Raw genomic sequence first — 22,010 nt, forward strand, 5'->3', positions numbered from 1 at the left:
GCTGAAGTTCAAATCCTGAAGGAAAAAAAATTTTTTTTGAATAATGCTGGTTCATTAGAATAATTTAAGAATTTTTAGGAGGGCTCCCATATGAGGCGCCAGACTGATTCTAAACCTTGCTGAATATCATGTCTCACAGAATTATGCAAATGCTGGTCAACTGCAGACTGAAGACTCATGTGTGGAACTTCATGAAATATTAACATCAAGCATTTTTGGAGGAAAAAATAAAATCCAGTTTTTAATTGATGAATCGTTGGAATCAACTTGCAGAACTATCAATGAGATTATTGTAAAACAGCTTCTGTTCTCAGGGTGCCTCCAAGAAATGAGAGAGTCCTCTTCTTCTAAATTCTCAGAAATCCCAAGACAGTGTTGTGTAAAGTCAGTGTAAGATGCTAGCAGGGAAATGCAGGGCTGTTCTTATCTCTGCCACTGTCTTATCTCTGTACCTTGGACTTTTTATCACTTTTAACACATCGTGCATTACCGAAATTTCTGTGGAGGTTATTCTCCTGCTCTTCCTTTCTCAGACCCTCTTATTTTCTCCCATTTCCTCTTTTCTTGTACATTTTTCTTCTTTAGGTGTTGCACAGTGAAGTGTTCACTATTACCTCTGTTTCCCCTCCAGTATTTTCTTCTGAATTTGTACCTTTTATTGTTACCAATTTTTTATGTTTCCTCAACCCCCTTGATTCTCTATATTTCCATGCAGGAAAAAAACCCAATAAAACAAAACAAAAAACCAAACCAAACCATACAAATAGCAAAAACCCAAGCCTCTGAAGTAAATGTTGGTAATTCCTTTATGACTTCCTTTAGGTCTCATTCTTTTTTCATTGTGTATGCTCTAGGCTAATTGTTGTTACTAGGGAGAGGCTGGATTGAGCAGACAGAACCAGCTCTGGAGTTCAGAGCAGCTTGGTGGAGCAGTGGAGGAAGCTGGTTGGTGGATAGTGATGTGAAAATCCCCATTCCATTCTATTTTCTCTTTTCCATTATGTGCCTCCTGCCTGGTAACTCAGTAGCAGAGAATATCCAGGAGAGGATAGGGAATGAGCACAGAGGAGTCTGTAATATGGAAATAAAGTTTACAAAGGAAAAACAGCAAAGACAAAAAAAAAAAAACAAAACAAACAAACAAACAAAAAAAACCCCAACAAACAAAAAAACCCCAAACACATAAACAGACAAAAAAAAAAATTGGCATTTGGACTCCTTTTCCCTGCTCAGATACTTCAATTCCATCAAAATCAACAGACATTGGAGGCTGTTATTGAGAGCTGGTGTCTCTATGGCTACAGTGCAGCAAAGGCTTTTGTCTACTCTTGATGGGGAAAAGCACCTATATAAACTCCTGACAGCCTCCAACCTTCAGATTTTTTTTTCCTTCATAAATGGATTTGCTTAAGTGCAGTTTCTCCATGGTGTTTAAAGGAGTGTAACAGATGAACTATAATCTGAGAGGTTTGGTCGTCTAATGATCTTTTCATTTTTTTTCCCCCCAGACAGTGAAAAATAGTCTTTTGTGTACTTTTTAGGAAGGAAACAGAAGATGAATTCTGGTGCTACTCAGCATGCACAGTAATTGTCATATTTCAGAATCATCTCTAATTTTCTTGGCTTCCTCCCCAAATTGCTTTAATCATTAGGCTTTTTCTTAACTACATCTCCGATGTGTGTCATTATTGTGGCTGCCTCTCAACAACCAGCCTAGGGAAAAAACCATCTCACTGGTCTCACAGAGTAGGCAGAGCTGCTTCACAGACACAACAGCAGGATGTATTCTAGGACAGCTGGCTCTACTGCCAGCCTCAGAAACATCAGGGTGAGTCAGGAGTAATTAGAGCTCAATTACTGGTCAAAATCAAGGCCATTCACTCTCAGTCCTTTCAAATAGGTGTAATTTCACAAAAGTAAGTAGAAGCAGATCATTTTACTCTGTGATAAATTTAAACATCTGCCTGAAATGAGTTTTGAATCAATACAGAATAGATTAATTCTTTATCAGCATAGCAATGCACTGTTCTAATTCTGTCCCTTGTCGTTGTGATGTCTGTGTAGGTGCTTGCAAACGCTACGGCCCAAGAGGACTTGAAACAAGCCACAAGGTGCTGCACATGGATTGTTTGTCTAGAAATAATTTGTATTGACAGGGGGAGCTGAGTTCTTGGTAGCTTTTAAAAAATATCTAGTAGATAAACAAATATACTTTTTTTTTTCCCACTGTGGAAAGGGAAAAGTTTTGGGCATCTTAGTAAGAGCTGTTAACTTTGATGTGCTCTCAGTATCCTTGTGTGACCTGCTTCTCATAACTCTGTCCCATCCTAGAGGATGCTGCAGCTTCATTCGCAATTCAGATTCCCAGGGTAAATTGTAGAGATAAATCTTGATGTCACAGTCCATTGAATTTTACCTATTATTGTTATTTTTCCCTCAAGAACTCCTAGAGACTATGACTTTCTTCATTGACTTTCATTATGTTTCTCCAGCACATGAATAATTAATATGGATAACTCTGGACTCTTTAAACTCTTTATTAAAGAAATTACCAAGTGTATATAATAGTGTCTCTTCCATTAGAAGAACACAGATGAATTCAACACTCTAAATTAACATTATAATGTGATTCAGAAATGCATGATAAAGGCATGGAGCTGGTTTTCCAAACAGCAATTTTTACTGTTTTCTACATCTATCAGACCTCCATATGGATGCAGAGAAACAGACATATTTAGACCAGTGTTTGAGTCCTGCCTTCCTTTTTGGAGCTCTTGTAAATGTAGCTCCCTCCCACACAGATGAGAATTACTTCCCTGTAATAAATGACTCTGAACTAGCCTCTTGCACTTTAGACTTCTCGGAGTTATGCGTTTCTTTTTTCCTTTTTCACCACGTCTACATGGTAATTTACTCAGCTCAAATTAACTGTGAAGCAGAGATGAAGCAAAAAGGGGAGGGATTTTTTTAAAAGTCTGAGGAAGGAAAACAGAGGGGATCCTGTGTGACAGGCACTTGGTCATACTGCAGCTCTTGGTACAGGCATCATTGGTTGAAAGATGCTGTACTGTTTTCTAAGAGAAACAGAACAGAAAAGGCAGTAATAGCAGAGAGGTCCTCAGTAAAAATAGTTTCTGCCTTTGAAGTCTGCTTAAGACATTTCTGGGAGAGGAATATTACTCCTAAACATTGGGTAATTGCTCAGTTTTAGAGGTGATATAAATGGATGAGAATTGCCGAAATTTCCAGTTATGTTTTTTTAAGCACCAAGGAGATACTCATTAAGAATGTCTGCCAAATAATGAAAAGAAAATTTTGGGTACTTGTTAGAGGGAAATGATAAACATGTCTTCTTTCCCTGCTTTGATTATGGAAATAATGGGAGTTTTCCCAAAACAGGAGGCAAAACTTTAATGAGCCATTTAAAAAAACCCCTCTGTCACTGAATCTGGCTCTTGAAGACTAGGTAGCTTCAGAGAATAGGACATAAGTTTCTTAACCTTGTAAGTGTTTTGGATATTTTACATAAAAAAGTTATCTTCCAAAGCACATAACCCCCAGACAGAGCTCCAGTTTCCTTTAGCTAATGGTTCATTACTTCTTTGACCCAGCTTGTCTTGACCCTTCGCTGTGGAAGACATCTAGAATTATGTTATAATTAGGATTTAGAATTCACTCCTGAGCTGCAATTTCGTAAAACAAGTATGCTGGAATAGACTGGCAGTTAGTGATGGGCAAAATGAGGTTGACAGATGTAACGCTGGCAGCAGTTCTTTCATGGAATAAATATCACAGAGGCCTCTGCAGTGCAATGCTTGCTGGCTTGTGTGCAATGATATTGAGGAATTCATTGCTCTGCTGTATGGAAGCTTCAGTGTTATATCTTTTGGCTGTGTAGAGTACCAGAAGGTTTTGCTGCCAACAGATTTTGTAGGCAAGGATATCGTACAGGCAGTGGCAGGTAAAAAAATCAGGCTGCTTGTTGAGGTATTTAAACAGTGAAGTGGAATTTAGTCTTTATGGTCTCTGACAGACACAAAAGAAATTTTTGCTTAGATGCAGTTGGGATTTCAGTGGATGTTGGGTGATTTCAGTTCCTGCCCAATAAGGAATTTAATTTAACAACTGGTGACCAGAAGGTATTGAATCGCAGTGACTGAAGGTCTGCTCTGACCTTTATGACATTTTGTCTACAGTTTGTGAGCACTCAAATTAACAATTTGTAATTTCGAAGGAACAGATCCTACATTTTATATTGTAAAGATGTTATTTTTTTTCTAATATGGGACACCAAAATGGCAAAAAATATTTTGTTCGTGGCTGTGTTACTTGAGTAAATGACATTTGACCCCTTCTGCCACAATTAAAGGTAAAAGATTTCAGTCGTGATCCTAAGAGGTAATATTTGCAATGTTTTAAAATCTTCTATTTTTTCTCCAATAATGGATTAATCTCCTATTTTTTAAATATAAATAGAGAGTATGTTAGTGTTCAGTATAACTAAGTATTAGTGGAGCTATTTGTTTGGCAGATTATATCTATGCTCCTAATTTTTCTTTGAGGGTGTTTTTTTTGGTTTTTCTTTTCTTTTCTTTTCTTTTCTTTTCTTTTCTTTTCTTTTCTTTTCTTTTCTTTTCTTTTGAAGGGGTTCTTGCTAAAGAAACAGACAATGTAGCAGTGAGAGAACTGCAAATTTTCAGAGGAGATAATGGAATTTCTTTTAATATTTTCTGTGAAAAAAACAACAAAATGACAACTCAAAGGTGTATGAGCTACTTCTGAGCCCTGGGCAAATGCAAATGCGGTTCTAAAGCTTTCTTAGTGATGGACTTTCAGTGTCTCTTCTCTTCATGACCTGTTATTACTGCTCACATCTCCAATTATTCTTAGCAGTGACCTTTTCTCAGTGCTCCCCAGAAGAAAAGCCCTATGTCATTGCAATCATGGCATTAGTAATCAGATAAGCTAATGGTATTCTCACCACAAACCAATTGCTTTCTTTAGTGGTGGACCTGCTCAGACTACTTACATGCAAAGGAAAAGACCTATTTTTTTCCCCTAAATGCAGAAAGGACTAAGTAAAGATTTACATATGAGAACTAATAATATACACCACAGCATTTCTGTACTGTGTTGCCTATTTCATGCACTAATCCATACATGTTGAAGGGCAAAGTGACACAAAGAAGGTAACTGAAATACTGTTATGAAATGTCATTGAGGCTTCAGGAGCAAACCTTGGCTGTAAGTTTAGAACTGAAAATTTTCCTAAATGAATGAAAACTCTATTCTGTGATGAATTATGCTGGCTAGAGTAATATACAAATCCGTGTGTATGAAAAATGATTGAAAGAAGGGGTAAATCTGAGATGAGGAAGTGTTAGCACCATATGGTTACACTTATGGGAAATCTTTCCTTACTTTACTTTGGAAACTTTTCATGTGAAAGATTGCACAGTCCTGCAGTTAACCACTGCAGGGATTTCTTTTGTCATCTGTATGACTGTTAATTTGGATTAGAGTAAAGCCTGGGTTCTTCACCAGGGATGAGTGCTCCTTTGTATGAAGCTTTGTACATGCACATAATTAAAAAAGAAAGGAAAAAACCCTTCTCTCAAGAGTTTGCAGTATTACAAAAACATCAGGCACATATTACATTCAAAAAACATAAAAGGTGGAGTAGAGAAAGAAGATCAAAGCTCAGTACATTTTAGGCTGTCATATGTTTTTCTCACTTTCCCTCTTGGGAGAAAGACCCCTTTTAGTATTATGTGCCACTTCAATATTATTCTTGACCACATCGATTTACTCTTCTTTCGTCACTTAGCCATTATAAAAGCAGTTATTGATAAACCACCACAGGTTCCAGGGCTTGATAAAATACCTTTTTTCAGTGTAGAACATTCTGGATATCCTGAGAACCTGAGGAGACAAACCAGAATGTAACTGAATGTACTCCTGCTCTGAAGAGCTCTGAACTGAGGTAGCGAGAGATCAAATCCTGCCCTCCTTTTACCTCCTGTCTCTTTAGCTCTCTCCCAGTCACACACCAGAAGGGAGGGAGATAAGGAACGGCAGAATATGCTAGAAGGGAAGTGGAGGCCATCTGTGGACATGGACTGCCAGCAATCAGTGCTGCTCAGGTGGGAGAAGAGCTGCTCACCTGCAGGAGTGAAAGGACAGGGCACCGTGGGGGGATGGCATGCACGTGTTTGGGAGGGTCAGGAAGGGGCGTTCTGGTGGTGGGACAACGTTTTCTTGGAGAGTAAGAGTTCAAAAAAAACGCTTCTGAGGAAGAGAATGGAGAAGTTTGGAACAGAAAAAGAAAAAAAACGAGCAAGGGAGAAAGGGGATAAGAATGAAAATTTGAAAGGGAACATCCAGGGGTTTTTATCAAAGTGAATGCCAAAATGAAACTAAAGTAAAAAAGATGGTTGATCAGTTGATTTTTCACAAGCAATTGGTAAGTTTTGAGTAATAAGCACATACTTACATTGCATGTGCACATACCTATGTAACCCCAGGGTTTGAGAAAATGGGATGAACTTTGATTAAAGCCTGTGATCAGCTTAAAGTACATTTTCCCCAGACTTTCTTGCAATTTTGGGTAATTCTAGACTTGTTAAGCACACATGTATGGCAGACAGATGAGGATGTGTTGAATAGATCACAGCTTTAGCAGAATGAGCAAATTTATCTCTCACCTCTATTAGTGAGCAGAATATTTTTCTCTCAAACAGATGACTTCTCCCATCAGTTTGCTTGTCTGATTTTTCCTACCAATGTGTTCAGATTACCATTCATTAGTGTTGGGCATCATCTTGTTTTTTTTCAGTTAAAGCTATCCCAGCTGTGTGAGTTGAGCACTTCTAAAGTGTAATTATTGGGCCATATTTATTAATCCTATTATAGGAAAATAAACATGTGACTCATATTTAAAGCTTTCCACAGCTGGGGCTAAAGACCTAAGGAGGCATTGACCTGCCCAGGTGTTTCCTTGTTTCTTAACCTCACCAGCAGTGATGAGCTCACCCTTCAAGGTCTCCTGACTTTATCTTGCAGCCAAATGTGAAATAACCAGGTAAAGGTGGGGTGTGCTTTCACTCTGGACTCTTAAAATGTTTAAGATTGTTGGCATATTTTGATTATGGGAACGTGTACTGGCTAAAATGCTGTGATGGGGAGGGGTTGTTAAGGTCTGCAAATGTGAGGGAACATGAAATATTTCCGTGGAAATTGTAGAAAGAGAGTGAAAGGAAAAGGAGGGAGCCCTCAACAACACAAAAGTTTTAAAAGCTTTGTATTTTCCCAGTGTCAGAAGGAATGTAACTGTTCTTGCCTGTTGGTTGTTTTTTTGTTTTGATGATTAGAAGACAATTTTTGATAAACAGGGTCTATGATTTACTTTTTAATTTTAATTTAGAAAAATGATTGCTAGATTTATGTCATTCTTGGGAGAGATGTTTAGTTTAGGATCATCATGAGTTGGTTAACAGGGGGAGAGGACAGAGAAATAAACATAATATAATCTATTTGAATCATCAGTCAATGTCAACATTTAAAATAATATTTTCCTTGTAAGTGAATTTTTACAGTTTTTTTCTAGATGAAGTTCAAGTGATTTCATTTGCTGCCTTGACTGTTCTAACCTTCATGTGCTCCTCATATAAATTGACACAAACAATATGTTCCAGTGCAATTTAAACTTTCCTTGTTTTTTCTTTAAGACAGCAGAACTGCTGTATGATGAAGAGAATGAAATAGATTTATTAGTGTAGCATGACAAGAATAAGTTGAAAAAAAGAAATTTAGTCTTTTAGGTACCATACTTGCGGCAGTGTTTTGTGGTTATGTTTTGCTGCCTTTCTGAGAAACAACATTGGAGATATAGAGGGGAAGGAAAGGGAGGCAGGAGAATTTGCAAGGCCCTATGGAATCTCTTTTTGTGGCTATTTAATAATGCACCATGCGCTGTGGTATATGTTATATACAATAGATTGCACTGTTTTGTCACTATTGAGATGTGGAGACCATGGCAGTGTTAGCAAAGAGCTCAGTTTCAATGCAAGTAAGGTAAGAAAACCCTTAAAATTCTAAATTTAGCAAGGAAAGGTATGCTGGATAATTATATGGAGATTTTGTTATTGCAGGGCTGCTGTGTGAAGTGAGATTGGGGCTTTAGGTTTGGTGTTTGAAAGTGTTGTATCAAAGTTTATGTGAGCTGGGAGATTATTTTTGGTACAGATTTTATTTATTTATTTATTTATTTTTTATAGAAAATGCAATGTAGTTTTTTTCCCATAAGGCATGAACTGAATTAAATATATGTTGGAGATGATCCCACTTCACTCTTCAGAGCTTACTTATTACCACCATTACTAATAGTGGGTAGATGATACTTAAAATGAAATATGATGCTTCTTAATGTTCCAGCAAATAGCAGGAGATAAATTAGTAGCTAAATTAGCATATTGTCTGGTTGGGTGAAATATGCATAACAATCAACTCCGGCAATAAATAACTCAAAACAAAATATTTTTCAAGGCATTTTTGAGGTCCTTGTTTATTTTAGAGTAATCCTGCATGGATGTAGTTTACTATGCATCAACTTTATTAATTTGTTCTCCAAGACATGGGTTTACAAGTCTAATTGCATCAAATTCCTTGGTGCACTGAGCAGCAAATAAACAAGAAACTAAAACTTGATAATGCCAGTTTTCTTTTGTGCTTTTCATTGAAAATATATTCGTCAATAAAGAAAAATCAGAATTCTGTATAGAGCTAACTTAACTGTTGATTTCTTTGTACCTAAGCCAGGCTCATTTTGTTCATTTTGTATCTGTAGTTTTCTGCTTCTGAGAATATCAGTATATTATTATAGGATGGCCTGCCTCTGGCAGATGGCTACAGACAGCAGGTGCTTGTAGTCCCAGTTCCCAGGTGTTTCAAAATCAGTAGTGCCTAGGTGACCCAGTCGCTGTTTTACTGTGCCACTCCACTAGAAATATTCCTGGCTGAAACTTCTCATCTGACACCTTTTGGATCCACAGCACTGCAGGGTGGGAAATAACTACAAAACTCCCTGTCTTCCCTCCATCCCAGGACAAATTCAGCAGCATTTTGCCTGAAGCAGATATTTCAGTCTTCTGCTTTTAATTCTTTTGTAATCTCTCAGGAAGAAAAGGAACTCTGATTTTTTCCTAGGCGTAAGGCCTTATTTTAGAAAAGATACCTTCAGATTTCTAGAAACAGGAACACTGAATTTCACCTTTCCACATCTAGTTTATGTTGGTGCTTGAAGTCTTTATTATTTTTATTTTTTTTTCTGCAAGAATGCCTTTCTAAAGTGATCATTGTAATTCTTTTAATTAGACTCTTCTTGTGCTGTGAGCTCTGTGCGGATGTGTTTTGGTCGCTGCCTGTCATCAATCTTGTCTGATGCTCTTTATGAGTCAGAATACAGTTCAGGCATCCTCCTGCAGGGATGCAGCCAGGTATCTCCAGTGAGTTTCCAGACACTGTTTCAGGTCAAATGGTTCTTACAACAGACTTGTCTGGAGCAAAATCATCCACATCTCAAACCAGTTTGTGTACTGTGTAGGCACGTGCCATTCTGCTATACTCTGTGTGAAGAAGCTTTCCTGGTCTGAAACTTCCTTTTCAAAAGGGACCAAATGTATATCCAGAATTTACTGTGGCACGGATAAAAGCATGAATGGACTCTTTTATTCATGTGCATATTGTAAATCTGCTTAAGGTGTGTGAATATTGTAAATCTGCATGAGGTTGTGTGTATGAGGTCTTTGCAGGGGTGGATGTAAAGGACTCTGTTGGTTCTCCAGAATGTTGAATTTATGTAGCCCAGACCTAGCATGTGCTACTCAATCCTGCTGAGAGACCCAGCATACTCGTTCAGGCTTAATGATGTGCTAATAGACTTAGCTGAAAGGCTTTGCAGTAATTCCTAAGTCATTCTATCTCACCAAAACTTTTCTTTTAGCAGAATTAGGAGCTGGGTAATTCATGGTCAGAGGGTTTTGAACCTTTCAGTTCTTTTTCTAAGGATATCTTACATAATTCACTGGACTCCCTGGTGAATAGAGATGCTGTACTCTGTGCTTTCATGGAGCTGGGCATGGCTGGGGAGAGAGGATTTGCTCATTTGTTGGATCTGGTGTAGTTCCTGGCTGGTTTCTTGATGCAAAGTGTGGAAAAGTTCAGTATTGCTTAATATCTGTAACTCCGTGTGTCCATTTATAAACAAGATATTTTCCAAGAAAATTGAAAGTCTTGATTGTGAAAATACCTTCTTAAGGGCAGTGTTTGTGTCCAACATACAGCTTCATTCCTCAGATTTTGTCCAGTCCTAGCTCTTTAGCTTTGTTAGAAAATGAAGAAACGACTGGTTGGGTTAACAAAGTGAGTGCCTTTAACAGTAGCAGGATATTTCACAGTGCTTTTGAACTTGATCCTTGTCCCTGTGCCCCCGTGTGGAGTGACCAGAGCAGAGGCACACCTTGTCCACTTCCCTACTGCCCTCACAAATATCAGGCAGGGCCTCATTGTGGTTGAGGATAAAGGCAATCATCACTATTGTCTCAATACCTGGTTGGGTGACACCAAGGGAGCAGAACAGTTTGGTGACAAGGGAACGGAATACTTTATCCATGAAGATGTGTGCAAGTGAAAGAGCTGGGATTGCCAACCTTAGATGAAGTTTCTAGGGTGAAGAGTGGAGCTTGTGAAGCAGGGGCTCATCCAGCAGCAAGTTTGGGAACAAATTTCCTATTTTAAATGGAAAAAAATCCAAGGATATTTATCATGGACCTATACTGATTTGCCTGCTGTCTGTGATGTATCAGGGATAGCTTAATTCAGAAGCCTTTCTGCAAGGAGTTAGCTATGTCCAGTGGTTGCAGGTACCAAATCCAAGCTTAATCTGAGCAATTTATAGGCTGATTTATAGGCTTGTCTCATGGCAGTAGCAATATTGTCAGGATGCTCTTCGTTTCTCGGTGTATGTTCTTGTATTGTAGTGCAGCATACTGTGCTGTGGTACAATCTACTCAAAATTAAGAGAACACGAAGTCCCTCAAATGACTAAATGAGAGAGAGACACACATGGAAAAACAGAACCTTCAGCAGAGGAATGAGGAGAGGAGAAACATCAAGGGTTACTCTGGACAAAGCCAGTTAGTAAGATGTGCTGTCTAATCAGACCTGTTCTGGACTTTCTCTACTGCCCAGTTTGAACTCCCAAGGCCAACCAAATGTCTGACTCTTGCAGAGCATTTAACAGGTCTTCAATACGCACTGATTATCCACAGTTTGAAACCTGTGTTAATTTTTACCTTTCTTTTGTGTTTTTAGGCTGCCTGTTTGAGGATGACCTTTGCAAATCTTTTGAAGTCTGTGTAAATGGTAAGTCTTCCATGTTTTTTCTGCTGGATGGTGTTTCCTCCACTCTGTAATTGCTATATGTTTGATTCAATAAACCAAATACACGTGTGAGTGAGAAGGAGGGGAAAAGGAAAAGCACCAGGTATGGCTAATCTGGACAGCAGTTAGGAAAAATTTAATGGATCTAAAAATAAATAAATATTCTCTCAACCCTGAGCAAAACCATTTAGTTTTATGTGTAAGAGATTTTAATTTAATTAAACACTGAAATATGCTAACATTTAATTTGTCTTAATATGGGTGAAAATAACAGTTTTGTTACCTTCAGTTTGTTCTTCTTTTTAGAGAATGATATTGAGTAATTATCAGTCTCCTCTTCAGGAGATTGCTATTTTTTATAATAAAAAAGAAGGTCTCAAAGGAGCACTGCAGTTGTTGATTATACTGTTTCCTTTTTCTGTGATTTTACTTGAATTATGCAGAAACAGCTTTCCTCTGCTGTCCTGCATAATTTATTTTCAGTAAGTCAAAAAAGCCAACACAACATATGGATGAGGCTAATGGAATAGTAGGAAAGATGTTTTCTAATAATAGTTGGAGATTGTAAATGTGCTATATGAAATAATTTAATTCCCAGTGAAGGACAGAGGATGTTTTGAGAGTTCTTTGAAACAATAACTGTTATAAAATATGTGTACATGTGATGAAAGTAGGAAGAGAGTAGTTTTAATAGTGTCTTTTGACATGGAAATATATAGCAATATGTAGATCTGTAATAAGGGGGGTTAATTTTTTAAATTAAATATTTTATATGAAAATTTTGTTTGTGACCTCATTGTAGAGGAGCAGTTTGTTTTCCATCAAACACAGAAACAATAAGATAGGTCTATTAATACATTAAGATATTAATAAGGTTTATCTAATGGATGTTTGAGATGAAATTATATTAAATTTCCAGTACTGTTTAACATCATACAAATGTAAATTTGTAAGAATTCTGTATTGACAGTTCCCATGATTGACGCTAGGAAGGGCAGTGACAGATTTCTACAGGGTGAATTTTGCTATTAATGTTTTCCAGTGCCTAGGCTGGAGTCTTCCTCAGTGCAAGCAATGTGGCAGACAGAGCATAGTGGGGAATTTATGCAACAGATGATAGAAATTTCTGTACTTCAAGGGATCTCTCCATTGAACACTTTGCTGTTCCTATACATATAAATTCCGAACTCCTTGCTCTACTTTTTTTCTTAAACGAAGATTCAGTTTGGAAAATCTCCATGTGACACTCATTAAATTAAAACTAAATTACGGAAGTTGTATCTTTGAATTTGAATGGACCTTTTCTGTAGATCTACTCATATTTTGGCACAACTAACTTAAAGAAATGTCAGTAATGAATAAGACAGTTGATCAATAATATTGTCTAATGTCTGATCTTGTTTTAAAAAAATACTTGCAGAGATTCTGTCAATGAATTAAATGTAACTATAAAATATTTTATTCTTTGTTGTTCCTGGGAAAATGTTGTCTAGAGTGTATTTTAAATGCTATCCTTGATGCAGGTGGAGATATACCATTCTTGAGAAAATAAGCAGGATTGTTGGAAGATCATACATTGAAGTACTAAGAAACTATCAGAATTTACTTTTTTTTATATGTAGCAGAAAGGAAGTGGGTCTCTTGCTTCTGAGAAGTCCTTCACATTTTTCCTGCCCAAACTGCTGATTCACCTGCATCTCTGAATTTTTTCAGAGATTCTGATATATTAAAATGTGAGTGCTTTGCTGGGTTGAAAGCTCAAGAACTGAAGTTTGTGGAGGTCACTGTGCTCAGAAGCAGAGCTTACTTTGTGTATTTCAAGGTCATGAAAAGGTTTGCCTCCTTTCTTGTCACACAAGTGGGGATTTCTGAAGTACAGTGTGAAAGTGGGTAAGAAACAGCAGCTGCTTTTCTATAGCACCTTTGATGCATCTGTGATCTGCAGATCTGCTCCTGACTCCTGCAGGAAGGCTGATAATTTTGATCTTTTTCTCTGCCTCCAGCAGAGGCAACAGAACTGACCATGTTTTCAGAAATAAAGCTAGGTTTGCCTGCTGAAGACATAAGTCACAACATTTGCTGTCTCACATCTGTCATCAGCTGTAGACTTGAAGTGCATTTCATGCATCAGACTTGTAAAAGCATAACCAAAACACCAGTAACTGAGCTATTTCATAGCTTAAAAAAATCTATCTTCCACTTAAAAAAATCTTCTTCCCTTCTCATTTCTTCTGAAGAGAGATTTTGACTGAAAGATTTTGATAAATTTTCCTTTTCATGAAGAAAAAATTGTTGTCGAAAGAATGGATCTTGTGTTGTTAAAAGCAATGTAATAGAGTTATAAGATCTGAGATAAGCACTGCTTACATCTGTTTAGATTACATGCCATTTTTGCAGGGTAAAGGACCTGCTGTAATAATGATTGTTGACTTTTCTGCCACTTTCCCTCATTGTGTAAAGGTCTCTTTTGGCTTTAGCGATGGGTTCTTGCTTATGTTTGTTTAATAGCTCCAGCAGCATTCATGCAATATTAATTTATTTCCACAAACCTTTTATCAGTTTTCTGAGCTGGACTGACTCATCAAGTGGTTAAAAAGGAACATATTGTTTCATGTTAATTTTAATGGCATAAGGATGAGCCAGGCAAAAAGACTGAGTTATTTTTCCTGGACTCTTCCTTTTCAGAGCCAGGACTTTGAGAGGTAAAATGACTTAGTTGTCATTTATTTATCTTTGCTTCTTTCTTAGAGTTGGGAAAACTGACATTTTCACCCATCTAAAGTGCTTGAAGCTTGAAAGCCTGCAGCTAAAAAGACTCAGTGGGAAAGGTGAATATGCCTGTGAGCTGCAGACTCTGATAGAAAGTAATCTGGCATACTATAAGCTTGGAAATGCTTGCCCCTCCAATAAATGCTGAGAACCTGGTACAGAGCCAATAGAAAGCAAATAACATCTTAATTAAAGAAGATATCTAGAATGAAAATATTAATATGAGGAATAGTATTTGCAATGATGGTGTGTGCAGTGACATATCTGGGTGGGTAAAGAGGGACATGGCTTTCACATGTTCACATACATTTTGCTGTTTGGGTAAGAAGGTAAAGCAAAAGACTTTGCCTGTGTGTTAATTTTGCCTTAACAGTCCTTCCTAGAATGTGTTTGTATGAAAAGGAAAGAAAAAGACATCAAGAAGGAATTTTTAGAGGATCTCTGAGACAGAAATCCTTTGCTTACCCTTGAACAGTCCTTGTATTTATATACTAAATTTAGTACAGCCGGATAAGTAGGAATATGTCATGCTTTGTTTTGCATTTTAGGTGATAGATAAAGCAGTTCATGTAAAACATGAGTCCTTATATCTCCTTCGTTGGAAAGTTTAAACAAACTGGCTCTTGAAAACAGCAAAACAAAGACAAGTTCTTATTCTTTCTCATGAAATTGTGCTATAGAATTCTAGCAATGCCACTGGGAAAGACACCATGTGGTACAGATAAGTGCTAATTTCAAAATAACCATCCCTTATTGACCTCTTTCCTCTCTTTATTAAACTGTTTGAGCTGCTCATTTAGAAGGGTGGCATTCTTTCCTTTAGCTTTAATCTCCAGATATTTTGCGTCAGAAAGCAGCTTTGTGCTGTGTTTTATGCGGGCGTGGATACCACGGTATCTTTGCTCCTATCAACAGATCCCTTATAAATCAGGGCAGTTTTTGTATGAAAGAGGCTCTGGCTGCAAGCCTTCTTCCTGCATGAAATCATAACGGGGTTCATGCAGACAAGATCAGATAGTAGAAAAGAACTCTGTGAGGCCAAGCAAGAAAAGTTAATTAAATGCAGTCGTTGGCGCAGAGTGCATCGTTAAGTCAAGCCTGGCTGACAAACACCAACCTTCTCCTTGGAAGATACGGTCTGATGTCTGCAGCAGTGTTTGAGGAAGCTGTGCTTCTGGAAGGCTGGGCAAACAGCACGGCACAGCTGAATCAATATTGCTTTATGTATGCAAGCTGCACTTGTTAGGAGGGACTTAGGTTAGCACGGTGTGTCAGAGGCACCCAGGCATTGCAGCACAAAGTCATGAACCTTTCCAAGTCTGGATCTCTGCAGGTAGTTCAGAATATTAACACGTTTTCTTCCTCAGCTACGGAGCTCCTTGAACATTTGGAATATAAGTGATTGCGTGTGCTGGTGATGAGCCATAAACAGTAAACGTGTGCTACAGATGATAAGGGAGAGAAGTCAGGATCCCTGAAATGGTTTCCTGAACTTAATGTGTTATGCTTTGAGGTTTTCCAGACCATTGCCTGGTAGGGTGGGATTGCAGAGGGAGATGCACCTCGGCGTTGTTTAGCTAACAGATGTCTGCGGCAACGTCTGCGTTTGCAAGGCACTGCTCTCCAAAAGCTATTGAATTTTTGTCGAATGACGCTATAAATCTGGGCCTAAGCTTTCTGAGCCCTTTCAGTGAGCATCAGTGCTTGTTATAACTAAATTCAGACTTCTGAGGAGTAACACTAAGTGGTACCTCTGCATGCACTTGCTGTATTGTTAGTATAGAATTTTTGTGCTTTTCAAGGATGTGGGGATTCTTCACAAATAACTGAAGTTCAAATACCAGCTGATGTCATTTCTTACCTCAGTTCTGAAATAAATGAGAGGGCATGGATGTCTCCATTAAAAACCTGACTAATTATTTAAATATTAGGATTTACTTCCAGCGATTCTTCCATACCAGTTCAAAGAAATAATGGGACATTTTTGTCTGACATTTAATTTTTTAAAATATACTTTGAAGAAGTAATGTCAGAAGAAGTCACAATCTTGTGTGGCTCTCAAGAAGGAGTAGAGCTTAAAATCTGCCATTGTATAATGGTATTCTGAAAATCCACATTTTTAGAAGTATTTGTACACCTCATTCAACTGAAATCAAGGGTGAGTTAACACCTAAATATTACTGCGAATCTGTGACTATGAAGATGGTGTCTCAGCTATTAGGAATATTTTATAATTTTTAAGGAAATGCATGCACCTTTTATAACAAGTCTGTGGAAATAAACACCAGGATTAAAATTGGCTTAATTTTTTTTTTACCCACACTTGTTCTTCATTAGGTTATGTGACAATTGTGTAATAGGAGCAACTACATGAATGGTTTGGGAGGAAGCTTCCGATTTCCCATTAGCCTGTGTTCTCCCACGTGTTAGCTCTCACTTCCCCTGATCTATTTGAGGTATTGGGGGTGAAAAATTAACATTTTAGGTCTTAAGGTTAAAATGTCAATACAGTGATGACTTCATCCCCTTTACTTTGAAACAGTGTGGTGGGTTGTTTTTTTTTTCCCTCATTGAAAAAAGCCCTATCTGTCTTCCAAACTGTGTATTTGTGTCTTGTGTTTGTCTCAATGTGGTGTTAAAACAGCTCCCTGTGTGATAGTGGGATGGAAACACCCAGCACAACTGACATTAGAACTGGGGTAGTGATCAAAGGTGGAGTTATACTCCTCTTAGGAAAAGAGTTTAGCATGATAATGCCACTGTAGATGTCCACTGCCCCAGCTGTCAGTAAAAAAATTTGGGGAGGTTCTTTTTGTGGAGAATCTCAAGGTGCAGCTCCTGCAGGGCAGAAAAGCATCACTCAGGCTTCACTGGCAGTGTGCTGTTCAGCACCAGGCATGAGAGGCAGCCATAAATCTCCCCCCAGCCATAGGTAATCCTTTATATTCCCATGTCTTATGCTAGTAAATAAGTTTGGAGCTGCTGAGTGCTGCACAGCATTATTTCATGTGGACAGACCTGATTTTGCTCAGAGCTCAGGCACAAACTCTGCTGTGTTGTCACAAGGACACTTTAGTTCTCAGGGTTGTAAGTTGTGGTAATGTATTTTCTTGGGTTTTGCAGAACCAGGGCAAGCGTTGCAAAGAAGTGTTTTAACCAGTGTAGTTTTGAGTGATTTTTGGGGACACTTTTGTGTTTGAGTCAAGAATTTTGATTACAGGATTCCACCTCTCCACCAGCAGGTTGGGGGGATGTGAGGTGTGTGTGGTGGAGGGTTTGACATCACTGGACAATAACCGTGGTTATCTGGTATCTCTCTATTCCAAATTATGCATTTGTGGTGATAAGGTGGATGAATCTCTAAAATCTAATGTAATGGTCTGATGTTAAGTAGGAATAACATTAGGAAATTTTTGGAGTTGTCTTTTCTTTTTTTTTTAAATACAGTATTTCTCCCTGAAATATTTGAGGCGATAGGAAGTCTTCAGCCTTATGAGATGTGTTAATTAAAAATATCCAACCAAATCTCATTTTTCTGCTGTTTTTTTGGACGTGTACGAGGCATTGCATACACAAGTTAGGGTACTCAGAACATGTATGTTAAACTAGCATGCTAAATGTTCCATGAAAATATATTTGAGTATTAGAGATATTGCTTTTATCATGTTTCTTATCAGTGTGTGGTGGATATTTTTGTTAACTCCCTTTGGGTAAGCTACATAGCACATTCAGTGGGCACGTTCAGGGACGTTCCCTATTTCACTGTTGTATTACACACAAGAAAAAAAAATGTTTTAACATTTGAGAGGCCATGGAAAAGTTCAGCTTGTTTGATAAAGGCATTAGGGAGTCTCAGTAAGGTTTGAGCCTATGAATGATGAAACACAAGAACCTGAAAAGGACAGTGTGGTCTGGAGAAAAGAGAACACCAAAGGATGATGCTCTGGCAATGAGGTGGAAAGCAAATGAATCCTTTCAGATTGACACTACAGTGACACTGCAGAAGTGTGCCTCTGCTCTAAATCCATCATCGTTTGTGCTCTTCTTGTGTCAAGGGACATTCACGAATGTGGATCACTTCATGATGATTAAGATGTTTGGGTTACAGCTTTTGGAAAAATAGAATAATAGGCACATTTTTTTTCTTTAACTGTTCACCTTTACTAAGAAAAAAACAAACCAAAACCCCATAAAATTTTTTATGAACAAAAGGTAGTAATAAAATGGTCAAAAGAGATGTGAAATGTGTTGGCAATGATGGCTACGTAACTGTCTTGTGATTTAAAGGATACCTTCTACTTAACATTTTAATTGGTTAAAAATGTGTAATTTCAAAGATGAAGTGCTTAACTTCTTGCTTATTTTGAGCTTCATCTGTTCTCTGTCAGAAGGGAAACTGGTGTTTGCTTTTGTCCCCCCTAAATATCGGTGACCATTGTCTCAGTGTAGCCGTGGTTAGTTGGGTCAATCAGATTAATTACTGAGGTACTTTGGTAATTAACTGAGGGGACTGATGGGAATGTCTAAAAGAAGACAGACTGGAAAACTTTGAACCCATCCCCTGCTTGGGAAAATTGTGCTTCTTAAAATATTCATGCTGCTTGTATCTTTCTTTTTGAAAACTTCAGTAATGCTGTCTAACAGTACATAAGCATAAGACATGAGGTCGTGAGTCAAACATATTTTTGAAATGTAGCAATTTTGCAAGGACATTAATGAATGACTTGACTACTCTGCATTTTCTTGAGTGTGTAGGAGGCAAAGCTGTAGATTTCTTAAGTATATTCTGAATAACATTCTTTTGGATAATTCTTCACAGTTACAAGTTTTTCTGTGCAGCAGATGCCATTTTTTCCCCTGTTTTTCTGGCTTTTTTTTTCTTCAAATGTTCTTCTAAAATCCTTCCCCCTGTTTGCTGCACAAATTTTGCATCACCTGACTGCTGTTGCATTCCAAGAATCATTTAGTGGACATAATTTTGTTTCTGACTTCATAGCATTTGACAGGCACTAATAGTCTTTTGACTCTCAGTCTGCCTTTAGACAGTAAACATAATAGGAAAAATATATTTATGGTTTTTTGGGGGAGGATGTTGTGGTCTTGGCTAAGTAGCTTCTCAGAGGCTATAGGAGAAATGAATAGAAAACCTTACAACATGGTTCACCCAAAAGTGCATCTATTGCAGCAGAGCAAAAGTGATGAGTCTGCATGAAATAGGGATTTGTTTTGTCTCAAGACAGCTTGTGTGTGAAAAATATATGCTGTAATTCTTGACATCTGTTTTGTCAAGTAAGAAGCCAAGGAGAAAGATATTACTTTACAATATTCTAAAGGAGATGCGAGTTTATATGCACATGAAAAAAATAAATATGTAATATACAAAAATACCTTTTAATTACCATGATTGTTTAGAATAGATGTACTAAAGAGGTTCAACATCTGCTTTTTAAAAATAAATTATTTTTAAATAAAGACTGTAGAAGTTTTTTTCCCAGGTTGTGTACCTACTATTCAGAGTCCTTGATTTGGATTGATTCTTCCAAAGTGAATGAGAAAATATATCCTCTCTTTATTCTAGTGCTTAGAACAAATGTTTTGTAACAAAGAATTGTGAGAGGCTTTTATTGTTATATGTCGTCATTTAGTAAACAAGAACAACCTGAAAGTGAACTAATTATGGTGCTGTTGATTAACAGGTAAAGTCTGTTAATGAAAAGTCATCCTGCATTATATGACATTCCAAGCCTCTAATTTAAACAGAGTTTTCCTCCATTCCCTCCAACCCCATAGCAACAGCAACAAAAGTTGCTCTAGAGGTAGACAGACCAATAAATATATTTTATGGTCCCAAACTATTTATTGTAATTTGGTCTTTACTGAAATAGCTTTGGCTGCTGCTCTGCATAAGTTGAGAGTATTTGGTGGTTTTTGCTGCTATGTCAGCATGTTCCTCTAGTGCCCCGTGGTAGGATCAGTGTGATTTAAGGCTGGTAACAGCAGTGGATGTTGAGGCCAAATAAGGGAATACAACATTTAGTGTTTGGACTCGTAACTCTTCAAGGTAGAACGCAAAATGCTTTTAATGTAATGTAGTAAACATTTGTGTTAGTAATGAATTTGCAATATTATGATAAGGTTTAAAATGTGTACCTAATTTAATCTATTTAATGTTAGCCCTCTAAAGATTGTATTTAGACTTTCAACTGCACTATCTCACTGAATCTTCTGGAGATAAGGTTGTATCATCTTAGTTTTTTTCCTGGAAGTGACAGGACAGGCATGATTGTGAACAGCTGCGCACTGGCAAAAATGTCTATTTATTTAGACAATGTCTGTTATTGAGCTGCAATTGATGTTTTCTCTATCATAAACTATAGTAGATGAGAAAGTGGTCTATTACCCAACCAGAAACTATGATGTACTGGTGGGGAAAAATAAATTGAGGGGAGTTGAAAACTATTGAGACCTTCCTTCAGATTTTTGTCTTTATCCTGTAGTCCTTTCTCTTTATTCCACATTATGCTGCTGCATCTCTCTTTCTGTGAGGTTAAGATAAGAAAAGTATTGGGGGACAATTTGATGAATGGATTTTTGGATGGCAAGACTGCTAATAGTTTCATGGCTTATTGAACACTTAAAGCAATCTGCAATACCCAGTCACAGTGGAAGCATTTAAATGGCTTCTGTACTTCTAAAATTAAATTGATTTGTTTTCTTTGGAGGAGGAGTGGTTTTCAAGGTGGTTGTTTTTAAATTTTAATTAATTTTCCAGATTTAAGTAGCAAACTTGACTGCTCCTTCTTTACTGACTTAAAAAAAAATCCCAAATCTTTCCAATTTATATTAGTCGATCGTTAGTCTTCTGATTTAATCTCTTTTTCTAGGATGCTGTTCCACTTCCAAGTTAGAGATGTGTAGATTTACTAGATTTCTACAATAATTAAGGCTTCCTACTTTGTTGACGGCTTGTCTTCATATTAGTGGAATTTTGGTGATGGCTTATGCTGAGTAAATTAATCGAACAAACTTCTTTCACTGACAGTATCTGTTAGAAAAGTGTCTTCTCAATTTTTACCTGTAATTTTGATTGATGTGTTTGGTGAACGATTGCTTTGAAATTATTGGACTTTAAAACTCTTTCACTTATTTTTTCCTTACTTAAAAGTTTTTCTGAATAGTGGTTGGACAAAAATGGATCAATATACACTTGAGAAATACCAGTCCTATTCCATGACTCAAATTCTTTTTTATTAATTTCAATTTTGCAATGGTAAATCTAACTTTTGGTGTCAAACTTCCACACAGTGGTTTTTGTTACAAAGATTTGAACTTGTCTAATACTAAGATTTCTTTTCTCCATTGTCTTTCTGCTTCTCCGGTTAGAGCTCCCCCACCCAAACACTTGAGGCAGAAATTTTTCTAACTGAAGGAATGGAGAGCTCTGAAGGAAGTTTGGGCAGAAAAGGATCCCTCTTTCAGCACTATTTTTTTTTTTTCAGTGGCAAAGGGTTGATGGACATGCTTAATGTTGCAGTACAAATTATAAATCCATGTTCACTAAAAAGGTAATCAGGCTGTTAGTGCCCATTTCGTGTCTCTGGATCCACTGCATACCCAATTAGAAGTCAGGACTTTTCTCTGGGCTTTATTTCAAATATCTCAAGAGATTTATACTAGCCCCAAAATTTTGGTCGTTCCCCTCTCAGGAATAAGGTCATTGATTAAAATTATTTTCTTGTTCTGTGAAATATTACCCTTCACATACAATGCCAAAAAAGATTTACTGGTCTCAATGTATTTTG

General features: G+C 37.4%; 1 protein-coding gene across 1 annotated transcript in view; it reads left to right on the plus strand.

Annotated features, from left to right (window-relative positions):
• Positions 1-22,010, plus strand: part of PTPRN2 (protein tyrosine phosphatase receptor type N2) — a 637,318-nt gene that overhangs the window by 54,795 nt on the left and 560,513 nt on the right. The window contains exon 2 of the mRNA XM_040062696.2: positions 11,371-11,421. Coding sequence (XP_039918630.1) covers positions 11,371-11,421 — 51 coding nt within the window. The remainder of the gene's footprint in view (positions 1-11,370; positions 11,422-22,010) is intronic.

The sequence above is a fragment of the Hirundo rustica genome, chromosome 1 (genome assembly GCF_015227805.2).
Source record: "Hirundo rustica isolate bHirRus1 chromosome 1, bHirRus1.pri.v3, whole genome shotgun sequence".
Classification (NCBI taxonomy): domain Eukaryota; kingdom Metazoa; phylum Chordata; class Aves; order Passeriformes; family Hirundinidae; genus Hirundo; species Hirundo rustica.